The sequence below is a fragment of the Lutjanus erythropterus genome, chromosome 17, assembly GCF_056507025.1.
Source record: "Lutjanus erythropterus isolate fLutEry1 chromosome 17, fLutEry1.hap2, whole genome shotgun sequence".
In the NCBI taxonomy this organism is placed as follows: Eukaryota; Metazoa; Chordata; class Actinopteri; order Lutjaniformes; family Lutjanidae; genus Lutjanus; species Lutjanus erythropterus.
This window is the reverse complement of record NC_139333.1, coordinates 14,383,346-14,406,063: the sequence shown is the minus strand read 5'-3', so window position 1 is coordinate 14,406,063 and position 22,718 is coordinate 14,383,346. Positions and strand designations below refer to the sequence as shown.

General features: G+C 43.8%; 1 protein-coding gene across 1 annotated transcript; it reads right to left on the bottom strand.

The window, feature by feature from the left end:
• Positions 1–1,111: 1,111 nt before the first annotated feature.
• On the bottom strand, positions 1,112–22,084 carry LOC146311932 (proline-rich protein 12-like). The gene is made up of 15 exons (XM_084740106.1): positions 20,938–22,084; positions 18,919–19,076; positions 18,332–18,493; positions 13,401–18,094; positions 11,726–11,953; positions 10,258–10,972; positions 8,820–9,301; positions 8,391–8,507; positions 7,657–7,790; positions 6,713–7,221; positions 6,232–6,351; positions 5,682–5,779; positions 4,486–4,617; positions 3,535–3,630; positions 1,112–2,504 (listed from the first exon to the last, which is right to left on the bottom strand). The coding sequence occupies exons 1-15, from the start codon at positions 21,018–21,020 to the stop codon at positions 2,370–2,372; spliced, it is 7,863 nt and encodes a 2,620-aa protein (XP_084596232.1). The 5' UTR covers positions 21,021–22,084; the 3' UTR covers positions 1,112–2,369.
• Between the last annotated feature and the right edge of the window lie 634 nt (positions 22,085–22,718).

Below are 22,718 nucleotides of genomic sequence, written 5' to 3'. Positions count from 1 at the left end.
CCGTAAAAATACTCTATTACAAGTAAAGGTCTCGCATAAGTAAACGTATGTAAGTATAATCACGAAAATGTACTCGAATTATTACTCTGCAGAAAAATGTCTTGTGATTGTGTATACTATTATACTACTTATTATACTATTATATATCATTAGACTGTTATTACCTGTGCATGAATAAGAAAAACAGGATTTGACAGCCACTACTGTTCATTTTCATTGCCGATTATTTTTTAGATTAATCAATGTTTTGTAAAAATTGAACACAATTAACCAGAGCCCAAAGTGACGCCTTCACAGTGCTTGTTTTGTCCAACCAACACTCTGAATCTCAAAATGATTTTTTTTTAGAAAAAGGAAATAATTCAAATAATTTAAAGGAAAAGCAGCTAGTTCTAACATTTAAGAACCAATTATCATCATGTTTGCCAATTATTTCCCGTCAATAAGTTAGTTACTTAATCGACTAATTATCTCAGGTGTGTAAACTGTTGGGTAGTTAATTTAAGCTTTTCATGTGTTTTGTATAAGAATCTTAATTTATTAAGTAATACAGGCATATTTATGTTTTACCAGCATGTTGGTTTGTTAAATGAGCTCAGCTTGTCAGTCTTCACCGATGTTTGCATCTGAACACTGTATGTAAAATAAGATGAGCTCAGATTTGTTCAGTTAAGTACAGTACTTGAGTAAACGTACTGTACTTTATTACTTTTCTCCACTGAAATCAGAGGTCCCCACAGGACACGTTAAAAGAAGTTAGGTAGTTTGAAATTCTTAAGAGCTCCTCTGCCCTTCCTACCTCAGTGATAAATCTACTATCTGTGAGTTTGAACATATATTTATTCAAACGCTTAATTACTGGAATCAACTGAGATTTAAGGTGACCAGAGAAAAACTTCACTCCTTCAGCAGATAAATGTGAAAACAGCCTTCGCGTGTCAAACACCCACGTCATGAATCAACAAATGAAACACATTTTTGTGGGACTAAAAGCATCTGGAATAAGTGAGGACCAGCCAAAATATCTTCCCTCTTAAGGTCTAGAAAGTCAAAATGTCCTCACAAGGATGGATGTCAAGTAAAACACACCCTGTGGGGAAATGAAACACCATTTGTTCTTTGCAGATTTTATTTGTTTCTCAAATACAGGAGAGTTAATGTACAGAAGGACAAAGAATTTCATCAAGAACTGTACAATATTTACACACCTTTTTTTTCCTTTTTTTATGGAAAATTAGATTGTTTTCAAAATAAGTCATAGTATGCACAAACATCAAAATGATAAAAATGAAATGACTATTTCCTCTTTAAATATTACTTATTTATACTCCTTCTTCCCACATGGGAAACGGATAGTTTACTTCTTTTTCTTTGCACCTGCATGACTGATGATTGAACTGAAGCACAACAATGTTAAGTTTCAAATAGATTTTCCCGTTCTCTTCTTTTTTTTTTCTTCCTTTATTTTTTATTTTTTTGTTATTTTACACCCACCGTGTTACACCCAATATTTCTGTCTCGACGTCTGTTCTTTTGTATAGAGGGGAAGACGGCTTGGATATGTGGGTTTTTTAACGATTGTATACTGAACCTGTGGGAAATAAAAACGTAGTTAAAATGTTAGGGCAGCCACCCAGCGCTTGTGAGAGTTTAAGTTAAAAACCTCCTCATATAAATAATAAAAATGTGTTTATATATTATCACACAGCGGACTGGTGCTGCCCTTCACATAGCACAGGATGAGAGAGAGCGTTTATTATCACATTTCATGTTTCTAACCGTGGACGAGTCCATGTTCACACTGCTCACGGCACACTCTACACGCAGTTTTTTTAAAAAGCATTCTCACCCTCTTCCACTCTTTTCAAAAGCCAACAGCTGATGTTAGTCTTCAAAAAAATAATTTATGTAAAAACTAAGTGGTAATAGTTTCTCTTTGAACTATTGTCTTTATGACACACAGTTAACAAGATGTCAGTGGCTCCTCCTCCTCTGTTGACTTGGCGTTTTCCAGCTCCTCCTCTTTTTGTCCTTCCACCTCATCCGTCGCTCCCTTTTCAACCAAACGGTCAATTCCCTCTTGACCCCCTGATCCGGTGGGGTCCCGTCCTTCTTCTCACAAAGTAAGACATTTCTTTAGTCATTGATCAACAACAAGAAAAAGAACAAGAGGCCAGTGTCCGAGGTCACATGAACAGACCCCTTCGTGTTCGTCAAAGGGCCTTTAAAAATTCATCCTCAGATCTTAGAGATTTGAAGACGGGTCGGGGGGCTGTACAGTAGGATCCATCTCTTCCCGTTTTTTTTGTTTTCATTTTTTAAAATCCTCTTGCTTTAATTCGTTTCGTCTTTCTTTTCCGGCACTCGCCTCAGGCTTTGGTGCTGAGCGTGAGCAGCTCGATGAAGGAGCTGAAGAGGGTGTCCAGCCAGCTCTGGTTGGCCATGCACTGCTGCACCACTTCCTCTTGGCCCGGGTCCTCAGCTGCCTGCTCAATGGTGTTGGTCTGCAGAAAGTGGGACGCAAAGACAGACGAATGTGATGCTGAGACTCAAACCAGGTCTTGTTCAAAAAAAAAAAGCATATACAGGCTGGCTCTGTGTAGTCTAACTAAAGAAACTGATTTATGCTTTACTATACAGTGTATCTAAGGGAAATGCATATGAGTGGCTTCATGGTAAAGCACATTTTTAAAGGGATAGTCTGGATTATTTGAAGTGGGGTTGTATGAGGGGTTCTATGAGTCGAAATGTCCCCACTTTGGAGAAGCAGAGACGGGCAAAAGCACAGGCGCTAAGCAATGAAGCAACAAAAGATATTTTACCCAGTGGGAAACCACTGTTTTATAAGCCAAATGTTGCTCTCTCCAAACCAACCAAACACCATAAGCAGAATCAGTCATTTTATCTTGCAGAATGTGGAGTTGCTGGTCTATTTATTTATTTGTTTGGTCTACAAAATGTTAATCAGATATTCAGTTTACTGTCATAGAGGACTGAAGAAACTAGGAAATATTCACATTTATGAAGCTTGAATCAGAAAATTGAGACTTTTTTCTTAAAAAAAAAAAAACAGACTCAAGTTAATACTTGGCAACTAACCAATTAGTTAATAATTCATTGCAGCTTTAGTTCAGATTAATCAAAGTCACACAACAAAAAAAACTAACTAACAGATCGAAGAAGCGGTAGACCAGCAACACCCGTGTTTAGTGAGGTTAAATTTGCTTATATACTGGTATTTCCTCATTGGAAAAGGCCGGATGGCAAAGTAAAGTGGAGAAACACTTAAAACAAACTTTTTTTTTAGGTGGACATTTTTCGACCAGGTAAAACACCCTCTGTTACTGAACCTGTCCACAGCAGTTAATTCTCTGGTTATGGATAAGTATCTCATACAACCCCACATGAAATAATACAAACTATCCCTTTCAGCATGTTTGTAGTGACAGCTGAAGCTCAGTAATGACAAAACCTTGTCAATAAACTTATCCAACATGACTTAAGTGTGTGTTTCGTCAAGTGTGCGTTTCTTACCTCTTTCTTGCACTGTAAGAAGGTGTGGTATTTATAGTGATGCAGAGAGTGGTAGAGACTGTAGATCCGATACGTATCGGCTGACAGTTTAAGGTCCTAAAAGAAAAAAAATAAAGCAAACAAAAAACAGATTTAAGACACGATCAATTTGATCAAAAATACAAAGCTTCCGTGTCCAGGTTTCAAACCAAAGCTATTGCAAATTTTAACCGATTTTCGAGTACATCGACAAAAGAAAATAAACGCTTGTTTCCATCCACTACTGTTATGTGATTATTAAGAGTTGGTTCGGCAAGATAGTCATCAGTTGGAAATCCGCTAAACCACTGCAGTCAAACCTGAAACAGTGATTAACAACGTAAAAAAACAAACATGACATTTCTGTTTGTTTCACAACACGATAAGTCGTGCAAATTCTGTTCACATCGAAACTTTTCAGAAAAAGTATTTCCATCTCCCATGAAGCGCATCAACTCTTGCCAAAAAACCACCAAGGCAAAACCACCTCAACCATGTGTAAAAAGTTTTTTGCGAAATAAGAGTTTCTTTTGTTGTTTTTTTATTTTATTTTGTGGTTTCCATCAACCTTTTCTCATGCAATACTCCATGTAAAAATGAGTGAAAGCAGAGCAGATTTGGAAACTTGCAGCAGGTGTTACCAAGGGGAAGCTGGTACCATTTCACCCTCTGTGCCCCTAGTGATCCATCTGTCACTCGCCCTTCACTGTCAAGCTTTTTACAGTAATGGTTAATTTTGTTGTTGCCTTGGTTTCAGTGACACATAGAAACTAGAAAGAGTCACATGGTTTTAGGCTAAAAATCACTCACAAAAGGTCCAACAACTCAAATAAAAGGAGAAAAGGGTAAGATGAAAAAGTCTTCTCCTTAGTGGGGGAATTTCTCACACACACACACACACACACACTCACACACTCACAAACACACACCTACCTGTGGTTTAGGCAGGGTCTTTTTGACTCTGTTGAGGGTCTTGCGGTTGTAAGCGTCCCCACTTAGCCGCACCCTCACCACTCCTGAGTCCAGGGGGTCTACAATGATCTGGGGGTAAGCATGCAGGACCTCCTGTCAAGGAAGAGGCAGAAAAATGATGAGACAAGTCAGAGGCTGATGCAGGGAGAGACAGACAACAAGAAGACTTAAGAGCAGTAAAGGGTTACAAGGGTAAAGGTAAACATTTACATTTACTCAGAATTTACAACAAGGTTGCACAGGACGATTTTGACACAGTTCCCTGTTTAATTCATTTCTTGGATTGGTTAAAGAGCTTAAATTAAAAAACAGAGCAAAGCAGTCTTGTGATACAAATATATAAAGCCGACAATACGATATTTATTGCACTATTAAAAATTTAAAGAAAAATGTCTTTTATTAAATAATAAATCTGATGTTTACAGTATTTTATTGATATTATAAAATGTGTTTTTCCCTTGTAAAAGATCTTCTGCCTTCCTTCTTCAACAAAATAAAAATATCCAGCCATGACCTGCATGGCAAGCATGGGCAAAACACTGGCACAAATTGTCTTTGGCAATGAATGTTTGAATTGTCTATGTACAACTGCAAAACCAAAACAAATAGCAGACATTTTATAAGATAAAATTAAAATGAATAAAATAAAAATTAATATACTGTTACATCCTTATTTAATAGAAATGTAGAAAAAAAACGGCTAATTTTTGCATAGAATTTGTGTGATTTGTTGCTTATTTTGTCAAATTATGATATGGGGGGTGAAAAGCAGGTAATCCTCACACCTGCAAAGCTGAAAACTGCAAACATTCGACATTTTTGCATGATAAATGACTATCAGTTGCTGTTAATTAACTTTCTGTTTATTTACTAATCAAATAATCCCTTGATTGTTTCAGGACTTGAATCTATTATAGTTAGGGTATAGATTATAAATGAGTCTAGTATTTTTCTTATGGAGCGCTACTAGACTATTTTAATAATGATTTTTGTTTTTGCACCACAAATAAAAGCATATTCTGCAGAAAATATGAAAAGAGATCCAATTAAAATGAAGGAAACACAGCACTGTGAAATAAAAATTGAAGAGAGAATCAAAAGATGTTATTTCAGCCCTGAGGTAGACAGAGAGCAGTAGTACATTGAGGACAGATTACCTGGTGCTGAGAGCTCATGCTGACTCTCCTCAACAATCTCCTCTTCTGTTCGCTGAGGATGCTGTCAATCTTCCTCATCGGTGGGAGGTAAAGCTCATCTGGTGGCCAATCAAGGTAGAGGAAGTTTCATTAGTCATCATTCATGTAGCTGCCAATCATTTTAATACCGAGGGCAGATTCAAAGCGGCTCTCGCTGGCTGCTGATCTATCAGCAATCCCGGGGCTTCCCTTCAGCCTGTCACACCTTGTTTATTTGGATTTCCAACACCATTAAAAGATTCATCTGAATATGTTACAGAATTCTCCAACGATTCCCCCGCTACTTGTCAGTGGTGATGTTGATTCAGCCTGTCCAAACTGCACCACTTTTGAAAATAGCATCAAAATGCCCCAATACAGACATTTAAGCTGCAGAAAACATGCTACCAGACAGGCTTCTCATGCTGTTCCTGTGTGTGTATTTCTGCCTCCAACATGTCAGTAGATTTTTAAAAGAAGCTTTAATTGTCAATATGCTGAGGAGGAAGTGTGCGCTGTTTGCAGTTCTTACCGTCTGTGTCCTCCAGGGCTTGGATCATGTCGGGGTCCAGAGCTGTGCTGACCAGCATCTCCACGTAGCTCCTGAACATCTCCCTCATGGCACGGTTGTTTACTCCACCTTTCACTGGCACTAAAAGGATGAGAACCAGAGTTTGAAAACATCCCAAACCAACAGTCTCCTAGAGTACTGCATCGGACAACCTCCAAAAAAAAGTTGTGCAACAGGCAAAAAATATACTTGCAGGTGGGTAACGTGTGAGAACAATATAACATAAAATACAATAATAAAAATAGTGGTTCCTCTAGGATTTTTTAAATATTGCGAAAGACTCCTGGCTAAAATGGATGACATTAAGGCAAGACCCATGCAGGACCCTCCTACCAAGGTACATGACATTAAGAACAACTAGCAAGCTTATTATGGCCTCAGATGTGATAAGCAACTCTATTACAATGACTTCAGATGACAAGAAATCAAAATGGCATCTCACTTTCATTCTCACTAGCTGCCTCCTCCGAAGAGTCCGAGTCAGATGATGAAGGTATTTCCTTCAACCACTTCTTCCTCTTCTTGGGTGGAGGCTCCGCCTTCACTTTGGCTGGCTTGGATTTGGGTGGGCGCTCAGCCTTCTCCTTCTCCTTCCTCTCCCTCTCCACCGCTTTCTTCTCCTCCTTTGCTCTACTTCGTTCTGCTGCTGCAGCAGCTCGTTTCTCAACCTTCTCCTGCTGCAGCTGCATCCGCTTTTCCTTCTCCCTCTCTTTTTCCCTCTCCTTTTCTTTCTCCTTCTCAGTCTCCCTCTCTTTCTCCTTCTCCTTTGCTTTGAGCACAGCAGCTGGAGCCTCCCTCTTCTCCCGTGGTTCTTTTGTTGTTGTGGTTGCCGTTCTCGTTTTCTCCCTCTGCTCACGCTGGACTTGTGGAGCCACTCTCTCCTCTTTCTCAACTACTCTTGGTGGTACCTGGGTAGTGGGAGGGGACGCCATTTTGGGGAGGGACTGGCGCCTGTGAGACGTGAAGAAGTTGTTTTAGAGTTGAACACAATGTATTTATACTGCAAAATACTCAAAGCCTTTATCATAATATCTAAACTGCTGAAATCTGAACACCAGATTATGTTGACAAATCAAGGACCTTTCCAGGAGTAAATTGAAATTCAAACATATTCCTAACCTTGAAAACCTAACTGATAAAAATCAAACATTTTAAGCATGTTTAAGACTTTGTACAAACCCTGATGCTATTTTTTCAGAGACCAACTTGACCCCATCAGTCTAAGCCTGGGCTGCAGCCACGCAACTGGTAGCTCTTCTCCCAGGCTTCGCTCTACAAGGGAACCCTGGTGTTCCCTGATGTGGGCAAAGTGATTTTTATCCCAACTAAATCTAGAGAGCCTTAGTTCAACATGAATAGCATTTTTGATATGGCAAATATTTGTACCTTAGAGCAGGTGCCGCTCTGCGCCAAGGTCTCCGAGAACAGACTCTGACATAGTCCTTCTTGTTGACATTCTCCAGAAACTTGACATAGATCCGCTGGTATCGCCTCTTGGCATCTCCGAAGTAGCCAAGATACTGAGCCAGAAACAGATTAGGAAGATTTAATCAAACAGAAGCACAACTTTCAGCGTTATTACTTTGATTGATGATACTGGGACAATATAGTCTGTAGAGCTGCAACAATTCAAAAGAAGTCAATCAAAAAAAAAATTAACTGATAACAATTTGGATAAGCAATTAATTGTTTTCGTCATTTCTCAAGCAAAAAAAAATGTCAAGCATTTGCATTTTGAGCATTTTGAGCTTGTAAACAATGGCTGCTTGTCTTTGTCATTTATGACAATGAAGAGTCTTTTGATTTTTGACTTCCAGTTGGACAAAAGAAGTCATTTGAAGACGTCAGTTGGGTCTCCAGATAATTGTGATGGGCATTTTTTTAACATCATTTTCCATTTTATACACCAAATATTTGTGAAAATAACTGTGAGTTTAATCGATAATGAAAATAATCATCAGTTGCAGCAGTTAAAGTCTGTATACATATATTTCAATGCTGTAAGATACTACAGGATGTTTATTAAATGGTATGATGCAGCTGGAACTGAGAAAAGAAACCAAATCAACATGACTGTTTGCAGGTGTGGTTAGGTTACTGAGGGCTTGGTGTCGACTCACGTTGCTTGTGGCACAGAACTGTCTCTGTCCATCTTTGATCTCTGGGCTGAACTTCTGCAGCAGGGCTTTCTGCACCCTCCAGATGGGTGGAGGCTCACGGCCCGTCTGCAGGGCCAGCTGTGCAAAAATACAGGACACACAGGTAAAGGCTCTGTAACTTGGCAGCTACTGAGGGAGTCAAGTTTCAACTAATTTCGCTCATTAAAAAGAGCATGAAGTGACTGTCCCTAATGGTTTTTCCTTAACTTTAACAAAAACTTTGCTCTGCTCTATTTTTAGCCTGTACTGACACCCACGCATCAGCATAATTATTAGTGCTAGTTAAGAGAATTTATTCCACATGAAAGCAAGTATTTTTTTTCTATTTTTGGCCTAAAAATAGTACCTTATGATTCTTAAACTGTCAATGACAAAACAACACATTAATACCTTGAGAGTTTGAATGTCCTCCACCCGCACCACAAACTCGTCCCTCTCTCTGAAGATGCCCTCCCCTCCACTCTCACTCTCGTCCTCTTCACTCTCTCCAGCGATGGCAGCATCCTCTTGTTTCTGGGCCAGGTGCAGGGAGGTGATCTTAGGAGGCGGGGGCTCTTCCGGAGAGGCGGGGGACTCCGGAGATGGCGTGGGAGACTCCTTCTGAGGTGAAGACGGGGGAGGAGGGGAAGCTGGAGGAGGAGTGGCAGGCTGAGGAAGGGTGGCGGGCTGCGCAGGTGGCAGAGAGGGAGACGTGGGAGCGACGGGGCTCGGAGGCTGGGAGTTCTCCTGTTGTTCTTCCGGTGGAGGGAGGGGTGAGGGAAGCGAGAGGGGTGGGAGGGGGGAGTGAGAGGGAGAGGAGGATGAGGTGGGAGATGGAGGGATGGAGGGAGGTTCGGGAGTTGCTGGCCCTGGAGGAATCTCCGGGAGGGGTGCTGGAAAGAAAGAGCAGCAAGATGAAGGTGAAGGTCAGTTTGACAGATCAATTCACCACAAAAAAGCCACAAGAATTTAATCAAATATTTTTTTTTTAACAGATACATAATGGGACATTTTACTGGACTAAAAATACAGCGGTATCTTAGCCTGAGGGGAAAATATATTAATTTTCCTAAGCTGAGCTACAGGAAAATCAATGGGCAAGAAAATGGGACGTGAGATGCATAAAAAGCAAGCGGTGAGCTTTATGAGAACAAAATCAGATATTACAATATTTGTGACCAAATACCTCAATATTTATCAATATTGTGACATTATTGTTGTGATGACTACAGGTGGTTCCTAGAGACAGATCAATAGGCAGGCAGCTGATATTGACCTAGCACTGCTATATTAGTCTATATAGCTACCTGCTGATTTCTTTTTCAGAACACAATACGGATTGTTTTTTTTTTGTTTTGTTTTTTGTACCGATTTACTTCTTTTTGTATGTTTGATCCTTTTTCTCAATTTAAGTTGTTTTGATTGTTTACTTTTTAGTTTTATAGGCAGCATTTCATGTATATTTTATCCTTGTTCCATTTCTGTTGTTTTGTTATTGCTTATTTACAATTATTAAAAATATCAGTGAAAGTTCACTGTTTCAGTAGAAATAGGAAAAAGATTATCTGCTGACTGATCCATATCAGAATTCTTGGGCCCTAACGCATCCACATTAACAGAATGAGATTTCTGATTAATAATCATCAATAATGTGGATATAAAGGCTGAGTGGGTAAAGACAATTAATAGACCAGCCAGAACAATATGTTAAGTTTTGAAAATTACATCAATTTACTCTTTAAAAACAGAAAAAGACATTTATGTCATATCACGATAAAACAATATCCAAAATATTGTCTCATATCTCAATCAATACAATATTAATAGATTAGCCAGTCCTAAGCCTTACCATCAACATTAGGAGCACCCAAGGTCTCCAGCTGTGGTTCTCTCTCTTCTGTTATATCACTCTCTTCATCCCCTCCTGTGCTCCTCTCCTCCTCCTCCTCCTCCTCCTCCTCATTCTCATTCTCCTCCTCTTTGTTTTCATCCATGTCTCCGTCTTCTGCCTGGAGGACATCCGGTTCATTGGACTGAGGCAGGGCGTGAGAGGTGTGCAGGGTAGGTTGCGGGCTGAGCGTCGGGGGTGGCAGTGTGGGAGTAAGAGGGGACGGGGTGGGCTGAGGCTGAGGCTGGGGAGGTGGAGGAGATAGCGGGGGCTGGATGTTAGAAATTTGAGGAGTGTCGTACAGAGCAGAAATGGCGGAGGAGATGCTCTTCTGGAGGTCCTGGTTCTTTCCGACCGAGTCTTCCTCATCTGAAGAAAATGACGGCAACGTCTCCAAATTCCTCTTCAACTCGTCCTCCAGGCGCTTGGGGCTGGAGCAGTTGCCCAAAGCCAGACCTCCGTTCCCTTCACTGTCTCCGAATGGAGGTGGTGGTGGTGGAGGAGGAGGTGCAGGAGACAGCGGGCGCAGACCCCCAGATTTACAGGGTGAGTTTTCACCATTGTCAGGTTCCATTCCTGGTGAGATGTCCAAGCCTGGAGGTCTCTTCCCCGTCTTGAGGAAGTCCAAGAATGAAGCGACAAATCCAGCCTTAGACTCAGAGTCCTTCTCATCGCCCTGCAAATCATACGAAAGAGACTTTCACTCAGCTATAATGCCTCCACTAAAGTAGTGACATCAAGAAGTAAAACTTACAGAGAAAGTGACTCACAAACTAAGGAATATGAAAACAAGGTGGATTTGATATTACAATAAGCAATATGATTTGCTATATTAGAGGGAAATTTTACATAATTATTCACATATCCATTGAAAATCAAAAATATTTATGGTGTGATTTTTGCAGGTCCATATGATGCATAGATCATGCCATCTCTGCAATACGACAATATTTCATTTAAATTTAAAATGCAATTAACTTATTAACAAGTATCTGATGAAGCTCACAGGTATAAATGTTGCTGAGGAAGAAGACAAAGTTAACAATGAGATCTGAGACTTAAGAGTACAGATAATTGTGGGCTCACCATTTGGCATGCAACAATTATAATGATTTATACAGTGTTTACAACCTTACAAATAACCTAATTATAAACATTGTCTAAGCGTAGTCTTATTGTTTGTTCTTTTCCATATTACTTTTCTTGTTCGTTTGAGACTTGAGCCTCCCTTGCATATCCTTTTATTTATATTGTTTTGTTTATGTTTTTTCTAAATGCTATTACATAAATCTATCTTAAAAAAGAGAGTTGGACTCAGCTCAAATACCACCACTTAAGTAGATAACTTGAACTAAATCATTTAAGATTTTTCATTCTACTTTTTTGCATTATCTGTTTAACAAAGCAAACACACTTCTGTAGCTCTTACCCTGTCCTCCAGTCCCTCTTCATCCACTCCTTCACTCATCATCTGGCCTTTCTGCTTGTTCTTGTCCTGACTTCTGGTGCTGTCAGTGCTGCAAGGAGGTCCAGGACTCAAACCAAGTGAGGGCGCAGAGCCCACTGAGCCGTCCGACAAAGCGGGATCGGTGCCAGACAAAGAGTCCGTCCTCAGCAAGGCATCAGAGGAGGACATGGTACCAATTGGCAACTTGATCTAAAACAGAAGAAGGAAAAGTGAGATTTAGGGCTGCACAATTAATCAAAATATTATTGATATAGCCAAGTGCTATATCCAAATCACAGAAACTGCAATTTTTTGTGATGGAAAAATGTGACGAAAAAACATTATAATGAAGTTCTGTAGTGCTGCAGAGATGTCCTGGCTTTCAAATCTTATTCTCAAGATACAAGAAAGCATGCTTGTCTGGTACAGACGCCAACAATAGTTATACCATGATGATTTTAATATTGTTTTCAGTGAAAATGAAAATTGTGATGTGAAAACGATTCCATTCACATTAATTGTGAATCATATTGCAACATCTGTCAAAAGTGATTTATGATTTTTTTCAGATTTAAAAGAATTGTGCCTGTATGTACAGATATATATTACAAAAACTGGGAAACCAGGAAGGGTAACTCTTTTAAATTATTAACACTTTAAAAACAGGATAATTTACACAGTATGACTGAGCCTAATTCTGAACGTGACAAGCCTGAAAAGGAAGAAAAGAGAATAAGACAGAGAAAATGAAAGAGATTCTATGGCCATAGCTAGTAGCAGCCATGCATACATAAAACAAACTACAAAAACTGCAGGTGTTGGCTGACTCTTCCTTCCACCACACAAGCAGATTCTCACTAATTTACAGACAGGGCTCACATGTAGAGCTGCATCTAGTAACAAGTAAATGGAAAGAAAATTAGTCGCCATGTATTCTGATTAATTGTTTCAGTCATTTTTCAGGCAAAAATATAAAACATTTGGTGGTTCCATCTCCTTAAATGTGAGAATTTGCTGCTTTTTTTGTCATTCTTTGGGTTTTGAACTGTTGGATGGACAAAAGAAATGTTTTGATTTGAACAGTCACTCTAGGCTCTGGGAAATTGTAATGAGCATTTTTCAGAATTCTTTAACATTTTCTAGATTAAATCATTAAGCCTAGTAGATTAATCATGCAAATTGTTAGTCGCAGCCCTACTCATGTGAGCCACCTGTTTTATCCAGGGTTTCTGCACGCTCCAACAGGTTAAATTTATGACTTTTTAAGATGTTTTTAAGGCAATTTTGAATGCAATTTAAGACGTATTTCACATCCATACAGGCAAAAACATACTAAGGATATTAAGGAATATCATTGTCCACAAATTTTTTTTACCCAAAACACATTAAGAAGTGAGACTCAAGTAAATACAATTTTATAAACGTAACATTAACTTCATAATCTATTTTCTCTAACTTTATTTCTAAGACTTTTAAGGCCTAAAATTCAGATTTCTGGATTTTAGACTTTTTAAAAGGACCTGCAGAAATTCTGTTTATTTGTGTCTCTGCAAAGGCTACAAAAGGCACCGCATTTAGCTTCAACAAGTGTTTCAATGACAGTTTGAAACACTTGTTTGAAAATTTCCAAGCCTTTTCTAAACCGACAGCCACTGACCTTCAGAGGTGGAATAGGCTCGTGTAGCTGCTGTTGGGGCTGGTGATGGAGCTGCTGCTGCTGGTGGAGTTGATGGTGGTGCATCTGATCCTGCTCCTTCCCGCTCATCTCCATGTACATATCCTCCCTCCTCCCTCCTCTACCTCGGCTCCCACGTCCCCTGCCTCTGCCTCGTCCCTCCACACTGAATCCCCCACCGACCGTTGTTCCACCCATCTCTCCCATCATCCCCCGCGGGGTGTAGGGCTCTGGCATCGGGCGGATGCGAGGCCTGCCTCTTGGCCTTGGGGGACCCTCTCTCTTGGGTCTAGTAGGCTTTCGGCCCCTCTTCTTGGGTGCATCCTGAGGCAGAAGAGAGTGTGAACCCATAGAGGAGTACCCAGAGGAATGGTAGAAGTCGATGTCGCCCATTAAAGGGCTGAGAGACCCACTTCCTCCTCCTCCCTTTCTGCAGCTGGACACCAAGTCCGGCAACAGGTCTGGCAGCCTCCGGCTATTCAGCCGGATGTCAGCTGGCTGGTCGGCTTTATCCTCATCGTCTTCAAACTCATACTCTTGAGCATAACTCTTCTTAGGCAGTGTGTTGGGATCTCGACGCTCCTTTAACAGGTGGAAAGAGCTGGACTTGAGGAGCTTTTTGGGACGAGACGAGCAGAAAATGGGTGATTGGAGGCCTCCAGAACCAGCTCCTGTGCTTGTGCCTCCAGGTCCAGGGGGCAGTTTAGCTCCAGAGTTGTTGGGACCAGCAGTATTGGAGCCCATCCCCATTGCAGGACCCTGAGACTGTATCAATCCAAGCTGTTCAGTGTTCACAGTGGAAGGGAGCTCATGTGTTTTAAGGGAGTCTAGATCAAGAGTCATGGTGTTGTTACTGGGCTCTTCCAGGCCATGACAGTATGGCTCATAACCCTGATCTCCACCATGGTGACCCATTATGTCGTAGCTAGCGCCACTACTTCCCCCTGCTCCACCTGCACTCTGTCCGGCTTTCATGGAGTCCATTCCCTCCTGCCCAGCATGGCTTTCATTCATCTCCTCCTGTCCAGGTCCGGCACCTCCAGCGCAGCTTGACTTGTAGTCCTCGGCACAGAACATGTCTTCCATTCCCGGAAAAAAGGAACGGTCCTCGTCCTGAAGGAGAGAGTCCGGGAAGCAGATGGATGTCAGGGGTACAAAGCGGTTACTTTGTTGATTCTGGTCAGCTTTCTCAACCGGGCTGACGGTGTCAAACTGGTGCTGCTCAGAGCGCTGCTGGTCCAGCTGGCTCTGCTGCTGAGGGGTGAGTTGGGAGGAGAGCGGCTGCTGCGGGTCAGGCTGAGGCTGGGAGTGGGCAGAGGCAGAAGGCGGGGGTATGTGGTGAGGGTGGGGTTGGGAGTGAGGGTGATGGGAGTGGGTTTGTTGGTGTTGAGAGCTGGGGTGCTGCTGCTGTTGCTGCTGCTGTGGGTGGTGCTGCGAGAGGTGGTGCATGTGAGACGGGGTTGATAAGCCAATGTCGGGCTCAGAGAGGAAGGAGTGGAGCTCAGAGGCTGAGTGTTGCTGCGAATGGTGGTGGGATGGGTGCTGCCTCTGCTGCTGCTGCTCCTGCTGTCTGTGACGCTCACTGCTACCTCCGCTCCTGCCTCCGCTGCCTGCTCCACCGCGTCTGTCCTCTGCGACAGCTACGTCCGTGCTGGAGGTCTGGGAAAGGGAGCGCTCCAGCATGTCTAACGAAGACACCACCGAGCTTTGTTTGACCTGGCTCTGCTCGTGCTGATGTGGAGGGGGGCCGTGGTTGTAGTGAGCCGCTGCCACCTCCAACGCCTGTGACTGGAGTTGAAGCTGGAGCTGAGTGGTGGATTGTGACTGAGCCTGATGTTTACTTGAGCCGAGTGCTCCGCCAGCACTTTCCATCACAGCCTGTTGCTGGCTAATAGAGTGCTGCTGTTGGGGGTGAGAGTCCATTTTATGGTGCTGTTGGTGTTGTGAGTGAGAATCAAGTTTGTGGTGCTGTTGGTGCTGATGGGAGTCCATCTTCTGGTGCTGCTGATGCTGAGGGTGGGAGTCCATTTTCGGGTGCTGCTGATGCGGTTGGTGGGAGTCCATTTTGTGGTGCTGTTGGTGTTGCCGATGAGAGTCCATCTTGTGGTGCTGTGGATGAGGCTCCAGCTTGTTGCGGGTGGTGTGGGACAGCACCGACTGAAGCAGGTGTGGTGGCTGACGGGACTGGTCAGTGGGAGAGTCCATGAGGGAGGCAGCAGCTTGAGATTGGGAATGCTGCTGCTGGACTTCTGGTGTTTTCCGAGGATAGGGGATCTCTGCACGCTCCTGTGGCTTCTTTTGGAGCTCCATCTGCGTGTGGGACGGTATCTGCGTGTGAGAGGACACATGCTGACTATGCGAGGAGTGCTGGGGAGCAAGGGAGTGTTGGCTGTACGGATCCCCCCTCCCATAGTGGACTACTGAGCCTAGGTTGTCATGGTGATGGAGGTGGGAGTGCACCTGCTCAGTGCTGCCTCTCCCTCCACTGCTCCTGCTGCTTCCAACAGCCCGCTCATTCCTCTGCTGCTGCTGCTGTTGATGATGGTGTTGTTGGTGTTGTTTCTTTAGTGACATCTCCAGCTGGTTCTCAAGCCCTGAGATGGACCCTGCAGACCCCGCAGTGGACGTCGCACTGTGGGTACGTATGACACTCTGGGGGTGGTACCTCTCTTCGGAGGTCTTACCCATGTCATAGCTCATTCCTTTGCCTGAATCAGTGGTTGGGGGCACGGACTGGGGCTGAGGCTGTGTTTGCTGGGATGTCTGTGGGGGTTGTTGTTGAGGGTGGTGGTGGGCAGCCTGTGGGGTAGGACTCGCTTGCGCCTGAAGCAAGTGTTGGATCAAAAACTCATCGTCATCGTCTACTTCCTCTTGGGATCTCTGCGAGCCCACTCCAAGCATGGAGGTGTCCGCCTTTGATTTGGAGGAGGCTGAGTGATAGGACTGAGGCTGGGATGGGGGGCCTCTGGTGTCGGGGTAGCCTTGTGGGGAGGCGAGGAAGGTGGGGGAGAGGACTGAGGAGATGTATTTATTAGAGCCTGCACCTCCGGGAGATTGCGTGGGGCAGGTGGGCACTGGCGAGTGCAACCCTGGACGGATAATGCCTGAGTTGCCTGATGGAGAGGGGCTGGAGTCTGGAATATGATAAGATCCTCCACCACTACCTCCACCTCTCTCATTGCTCATGCTATTTCCTCCTCCTCCTGACCCAGAGTTCCCACTTCCTGCTCCACTACTGCTTCCTCCCCCTGATGCTCCACTACCTGATGAACCACTTGACCTTAAAAGTGCAGGGGAGTGACCTGGGGCTCCGTAGCCTAGTGATGGGCTTCCAGCTCCACCCAAAGAGGATGGAAGTGATCCATAAGCAGAGTCAGCTCCATATATATCAGTGGAGTATGACTGGCTTCGCCCTCCTAAACTCCCATAACCTTTCCCGCCCGTACCTGAGCTCAAATCTTGGGCTTGTGGTGAGCTGAAGCCTCCGTAGGACTGAGCCAAGTGGGAAGTTGGGGGCTGATTGGGGGAATATGACTGTGCCTGTTGTTGGGGTGGGGTCTGACCTGTAAGAGCAGAGGTGGGGGTCTTCACTGGGGGCACAGGAGAGCCGTAGCCTGAGAGGCAGGATTTGGGGAGAGACTGCGGGGCTGAGGTGGAGGTGGCAGGGGGCTGCTGAGGGGTCGGGGGAGGAGGAGCAGGCTGAGGGGGCGGCTGCTGCCTGGAGGGGGCTGCGCTGGAGCTGGAGGTGGGGATCGAATTGGAAGGGTGAGCCCCAGAGGTGGCAGAAGAAGAGGAAGAGGAAGAGGAGGTAGAAGAAGCAGAGGGAGGGGTGTGAGGAGTTCTTGAGGATGACGCTGAACTGGCAGAAGAGTAGCCACTGCTGGAGCTGCTTTTGGTTCCTTTCCCAGCTGAAGAAGAAGACGAGGAGGAGGAGGAGGTGGAGGAATAGGGGGGCTGGATGATTGGCCGATACTGTTCAGTGCGAGAGGTTGGCTTGTGGTCAGAGGAAGGGCTCTGGTCGCCCAGTGGGCTGCAGGAAAGGCCAGCGTGCCTGTGATGGGTGGCAATCTGCTGGTACCCCGCCCCTCCACAGCTGAGGTAGTGCTGGAGGGAGTGGGCAGCAGAGGATGAGAGCTGTGACTGAGCTGGCGTGGGCCGCTGGTAGTGCTTGATGACGCTGTCCTGACGGGGCACGGCCCGCTCCTGAGCCGAGTTGGACTGGGACTGGGATTGAGGTTGGGGCTGGGCTGAGGAAAAGACAGATGCATTGTACAGCTGGGAGGACTGGTCCTGCAGCTGTGACGACAGCAGGTTGAACTGGTGTGACTGCAGGTGCCTGGCAGAGGATGCCTGGGCTGATGTGGCACTCGTGGGATCCTGGCTGCCCCTGTAGGCGGCTGCGGCAGCACCCTGTGAGGACAGGAGTCTATCAAAGCCCAGGCTGGACTGGGAAGGGGCCTTGATGTGTAGCAGGGGGTCGTGTGGGGAGAGCAGGCCGTTGGATGTGGGACTAAATGTAGGTGTGTCCTGGAGTGAAAGGGAGGCAGCAGGAAAAGAGCGGCCAGAGAAGGATGCTGGATGCTGATAGGCTGAGAGAGCTGAGGAGGAGGGGAAGGAGCCAGAGCCAGGAAGGGCTCCAGAGATGAAGAGTTCAGGAGGAGCAGGTGTGTGCATCGCTGTTAAAAAAAAAAGGAACACATATTGAAAAATTACTCACAATGCACCAAGATATCATTTAAATTACTAAATAATGAAAGCAAAAAATATTTTAAAAGTATTCAACAAAATGCTCAAATAGCAAACACCATCAGAATAATAATGCAGCCAAACATTGGGAGGCTCTTTAAATGTCACATTGACTGTGGGGCCTGTTTGAATGTCAACACATGAGGGAAGATCTAACACAGCCCCACCTGTCTGCCAGGATGGTGTGCGGAACTGGGAGAGAAGGGAGGAGGCAGAGGGTGGAGGCTGGGGACCCCGGGACTCCAAGGCTGAGATCAGATTCATGACGGAGGCATCTGGGGCAGAGGGGCTGGCGTGGTGTAGGCCAGTGTCAAAGAGCCCAGACAGACCTTTGAGAAGGAAAGACAGAACCACAAAAATTGATTAATTGATTAAGAATGCTAATTTGAACAGTCTTAATAAATAATATAAGAGAGAGGATTAACTATCTAGATTTAATCTTCTGCAAAATATGAAAGACTATTTCAAGAATGTGCTACCACACATACAAATTAGAATCAGGAAGTAAGTAGTTCTGAGTGTACCTAAGTAAAAAACAACCCTTGAGTTCTCTGTAAACTGTATGAGAGTGAACGCTGTGACTACAGGCTTTTTCTGAAATGAGGCTTCAACATCTAGGGCTTCAACTCAATTGAGCTCTAATGTGCACATTTTTCAATGACAATAATCTACGAGGGCCTGCAAGGAGAGACACAATAATTCATTGCCTGGGCCCCTTATGGTGGTGACATGGAAGGTATGACATTTATCTCACCCAAACTCCGTCCAGCTGCTCCCCAAGCCCCGCCTTGGCCAGAGCTCCCTGGGTGGTGATTGGTGGCATAGCCCTGCAGAGGGTGTGGGGTGGCGTAGGCTTGACGGTGAAGGAGCTCAGACTCAGGGTGGGATGATCTGGAACTCCCATATACAAGACTATACGAGGAGGAAGGGGATTGGGGGGGGGGGGGGGTGAAGTGTCATTAATTTCATAGTAGATTTACATAAACCTAAAATGTGACCCTTGACAAAAGTCTGTCTAAGCTGGGATCATTTTTAAAATACACAAAATATACCATGCAAGAAAACTGTTCTTCAATTGAAAAAAAAAAAAAAAGAAAAGAAATCAACACATCAGAAGTCACCCCAGGTCTGTTCATTTGCTTGGTCTCCATGTGTAATTTCTGAGCAGTGGCATACATGTGGAAATCCCTGATGAGTCTGATTTATGTTTGAGATTAAGGCTCCTATCAATATCTAAATTAATTATCCATGCCAGAATTACAAACTTGAACAGTATGACAAAGTTTATTACAGTACATGCAAATCTGTCAAACCAGCAATGTGAGTATCATGCAAAAGTAATGGGATAGTTAATTTGCAATTATTATAATACTCCCACAAGAGTCAACCACTATATAATTTAGAAATTTACAAACTAAACAGGCTTCTTATTCATCACTAAGGATTTGCTAGTTGCAGAACTTTGCTTTACTACAAACAGATGAAATGCGTGGCTGGCTGGCTGACCAGCCAGTTAACATGCTAGCATTTTTGCTGTTGGTAGCACCGCCTAGCAGCAATGCACAGCAGCTATGGTAGAAATGCAGAGACTAGGCCCAAACTGCAAGGCCAGTCTTTTAACGTGTAAATAAACCATTCATAACAAGAGTGTAGATTTAGCTCAAGTGAAAATACAGTTTGCTCAATTTAAACCAAAGACAAACGACTCATTCCTCTGCAACCATTGATTATGTGGATGTAGCTAACAGCTGGATGGTGCAAGTCGACGCAAATGCATGCTAAGATGCATGCAAACACCAGCAACTAGCCACGTTTGTTTAGCCAAATATCTCCTCTCACAGGAGCACAGTGGCTTTCGACTATATTTAGGCAGCTAGTTCTGGGTCTAAATATCTCAAATATGTGCAGCTAAATAAAAGGCAATGATGCTGGCGTGCACAGGCCTCAACTGACTTACATGCAACATAACGCTAGCTTGCAGGCTAAAGCTAAAAGACAGAGCTATCTTGCACAGTCTAGCCATTCTTCATCAGCTTATAAATACACCCTAGCCTTATTTTGTATTTTAGAGAAACAGTAAAATGCAAGTTTGGTGCAGTGAGGATAATGTATTTAACAATTTAATTATGCAAATTAACATAGATCATCCAAAACCCACCACTAATTATCTAGATCACGCTTGCATTAGAAAATGCATTTGAAATATCAGTTGTAAGAGTCTGGAACCACCTGCACCTCGGGATTTTTACTTCTCATTTTCATTGCAATGCAAGAATTTAAATAATGTTGCATTTAATGTATCACGCGGGTTAATATGTATTAGTCCTTGTTGATGTCTGTCAGGGGGGCTGCTGTGATGAGGTTTGCTGCGTCTGCACTCTTCGCAGCTTCCCATCAATCCAGTGAATTTATCTATCAGGCTCTGTGTCCAGGCCTGCACACACAGGGAACAATAATTCCTATGGATGCTCCAGACATACCCCCACCTCCAACCCGCCAGGTCCACCTAAAACCCACGTCTGTCAATCACACAATTCATATCCCCAACCTTTTCCTTTCTCCACCCCGCCCACCCCCACGACACGCACACTGCTCCATTCCCTGTTTATAATATTATTACTATGCAACTGTTTGGATGACAATGCACTACACATAATGGCAAAGGCATGGCACTATATATGAACCCAGTGGCGACAATTTGTTTACATGGGCCACACCGTGTGCCCTGCAAAGTACCAGTGATGCATGCACATTGTCTGAATCCAATGCATACCTTGCTTTTGCCGATCTCTCGTAACTCCATCCTGCTCCTGCGCCCAAATCGCCAAATCCTGTTCCCGGGTAATTTCTATCCATTTATGTGGTGTACAATGTGTGCGATGAGGACGAAAGCAACGAGACCGTCGCAGAGGAGATTACCGAAAAAAATCCAGTCTTTCCCGTTCTCGGTTTCAGGCTATTTTCCCCGGTTTCATAAGCAAGTCCTCAGGAGTGGAAAACAGCATATTGAAAGAGAAATGGAGGGGAGGAGGAGAAAGCTGGATGAAAAAAGAGAGGGGGGTCTACGGGGTTATAATCCAACCACCTCCAAAAAAAGCCAGTCTTTCTCCTTTTCCGACGCCTTTCACGTTTATCATTTCCACGAATGCAGATTTAGTCCAAAATCAGTCACGGTCATGATGAAGATGCCGCGGATTGGGCCGGCGATGATGGGCGAATTGCTGATAAACATTTGATTTGAATGCGTCCTTTTTCACCGTCTCTCCTCCCCTTTCTTTAGGCTAGTCTTTGCTACGATGCTAGCACCAGAAAAAGATTGTAATCGACGACGGGCCACGTTGGTACCAACCATTCCCACACAAATAGACGAGAAAAGAAATCCTTCAATTTCACAACCTTTTTTTCTTCTTTGCATGCAAATGGTTCCCACCCCCCTCCGGAGCAGAGCTGTGGGCTAGCAGCAGATGCTAGCTGTCTGTAACGACGCATCAAAATAAAACAGGGCTGCTTTTATTTCCCCAAATGCTCGCTCCCCATATTTCTGTTTTCTTCAGCCTTTCAAGTAAAAGCGACGACGAGTTTAACCACACTAGAGAAAAATGCAGAAAGAGTGCAAAAAAACATGAAAACCGAACGAGGAAGTGTAAAGAAAGCAGGCCGCGTTTTAATATTTTTTACTCATTTTCCTCCGGAGACGCCATTTTTGAAGGCGGCTGGCCGCTGTCCGTCCTCCCTCTCCCCCTCTCTGCCTCACCGCTGAGACTCACTCAGTGTCTGCGGTGACCTCCATTCACCGGCCCACAGTCTGCCAACTGGCCGTGCTTTCTTTTTTACAGCTTTTCATCTTATTGATAGGCTAATTATTAATTTAGACTACATTTTACACCAGCAAAAATAATCAGCTGCTTGCACTGAACGCTGCGATTGGCTGAGACGCATTCGAGTGCAAAAGTATTTCCAGTAATAACCAGATTTATATAGGCCTCTAGCAGTCAGTCACATTTGCAAATTCATATCCAAATCGTACAGTCTGTTGGAGACATCTTCTCCAATCAGATGCATAATTAATTTGCCTATAATCAGGGGTATTTTTCCCTTTTAGATATGCCAAAATTCCTCAGCCTCTTCTTGCTAATTTTAATATTTGGAGAAGCTGTCTGCCAGACCCCATATGCACTTGATTTGTTCGCCAGCAGATGGCACAATGGGTTTTATGGTGATTATAAAGGAGGAGGAATCACTGATCACTGGGAGCTGAGACAGCTGAGAGATGCTTTGCTCTTGCACATATTTCATATCTTTGGTGTTTGACCACAGTTTTCTGATGCACTGTCATTGGTTTGACTATCACTTTTATCTGTCAATAATGCAAATTGCATTTATGAACCAGGATAAGGTATCAGAAAAGGAAGTGTTAAGGGCATTTAAACTGCTTAGTATTGCTGAATGCAAATTTAATCCCTTTTGTTTACAGGTAATTCTGAGGCACACACTTAAGAGGCCTGTTTGTCCAGAAATTCACATACAGTCAATGGAAATTCATCGTGGGTATAT

Excerpts from the sequence above, each read along its gene's own strand:
- LOC146311932 (XM_084740106.1), bottom strand. The coding sequence starts at position 21,020 with ATGGATAGAAATTACCCGGGAACAGGATTTGGCGATTTGGGCGCAGGA. Across the intron at positions 18,095-18,331 it reads CACACCATCCTGGCAGACAG|CGATGCACACACCTGCTCCT; the intron begins GTGGGGCTGTGT and ends TTTTTTTAACAG. Across the intron at positions 2,505-3,534 it reads TCTTACAGTGCAAGAAAGAG|ACCAACACCATTGAGCAGGC; the intron begins GTAAGAAACGCA and ends CACTTTCTGCAG.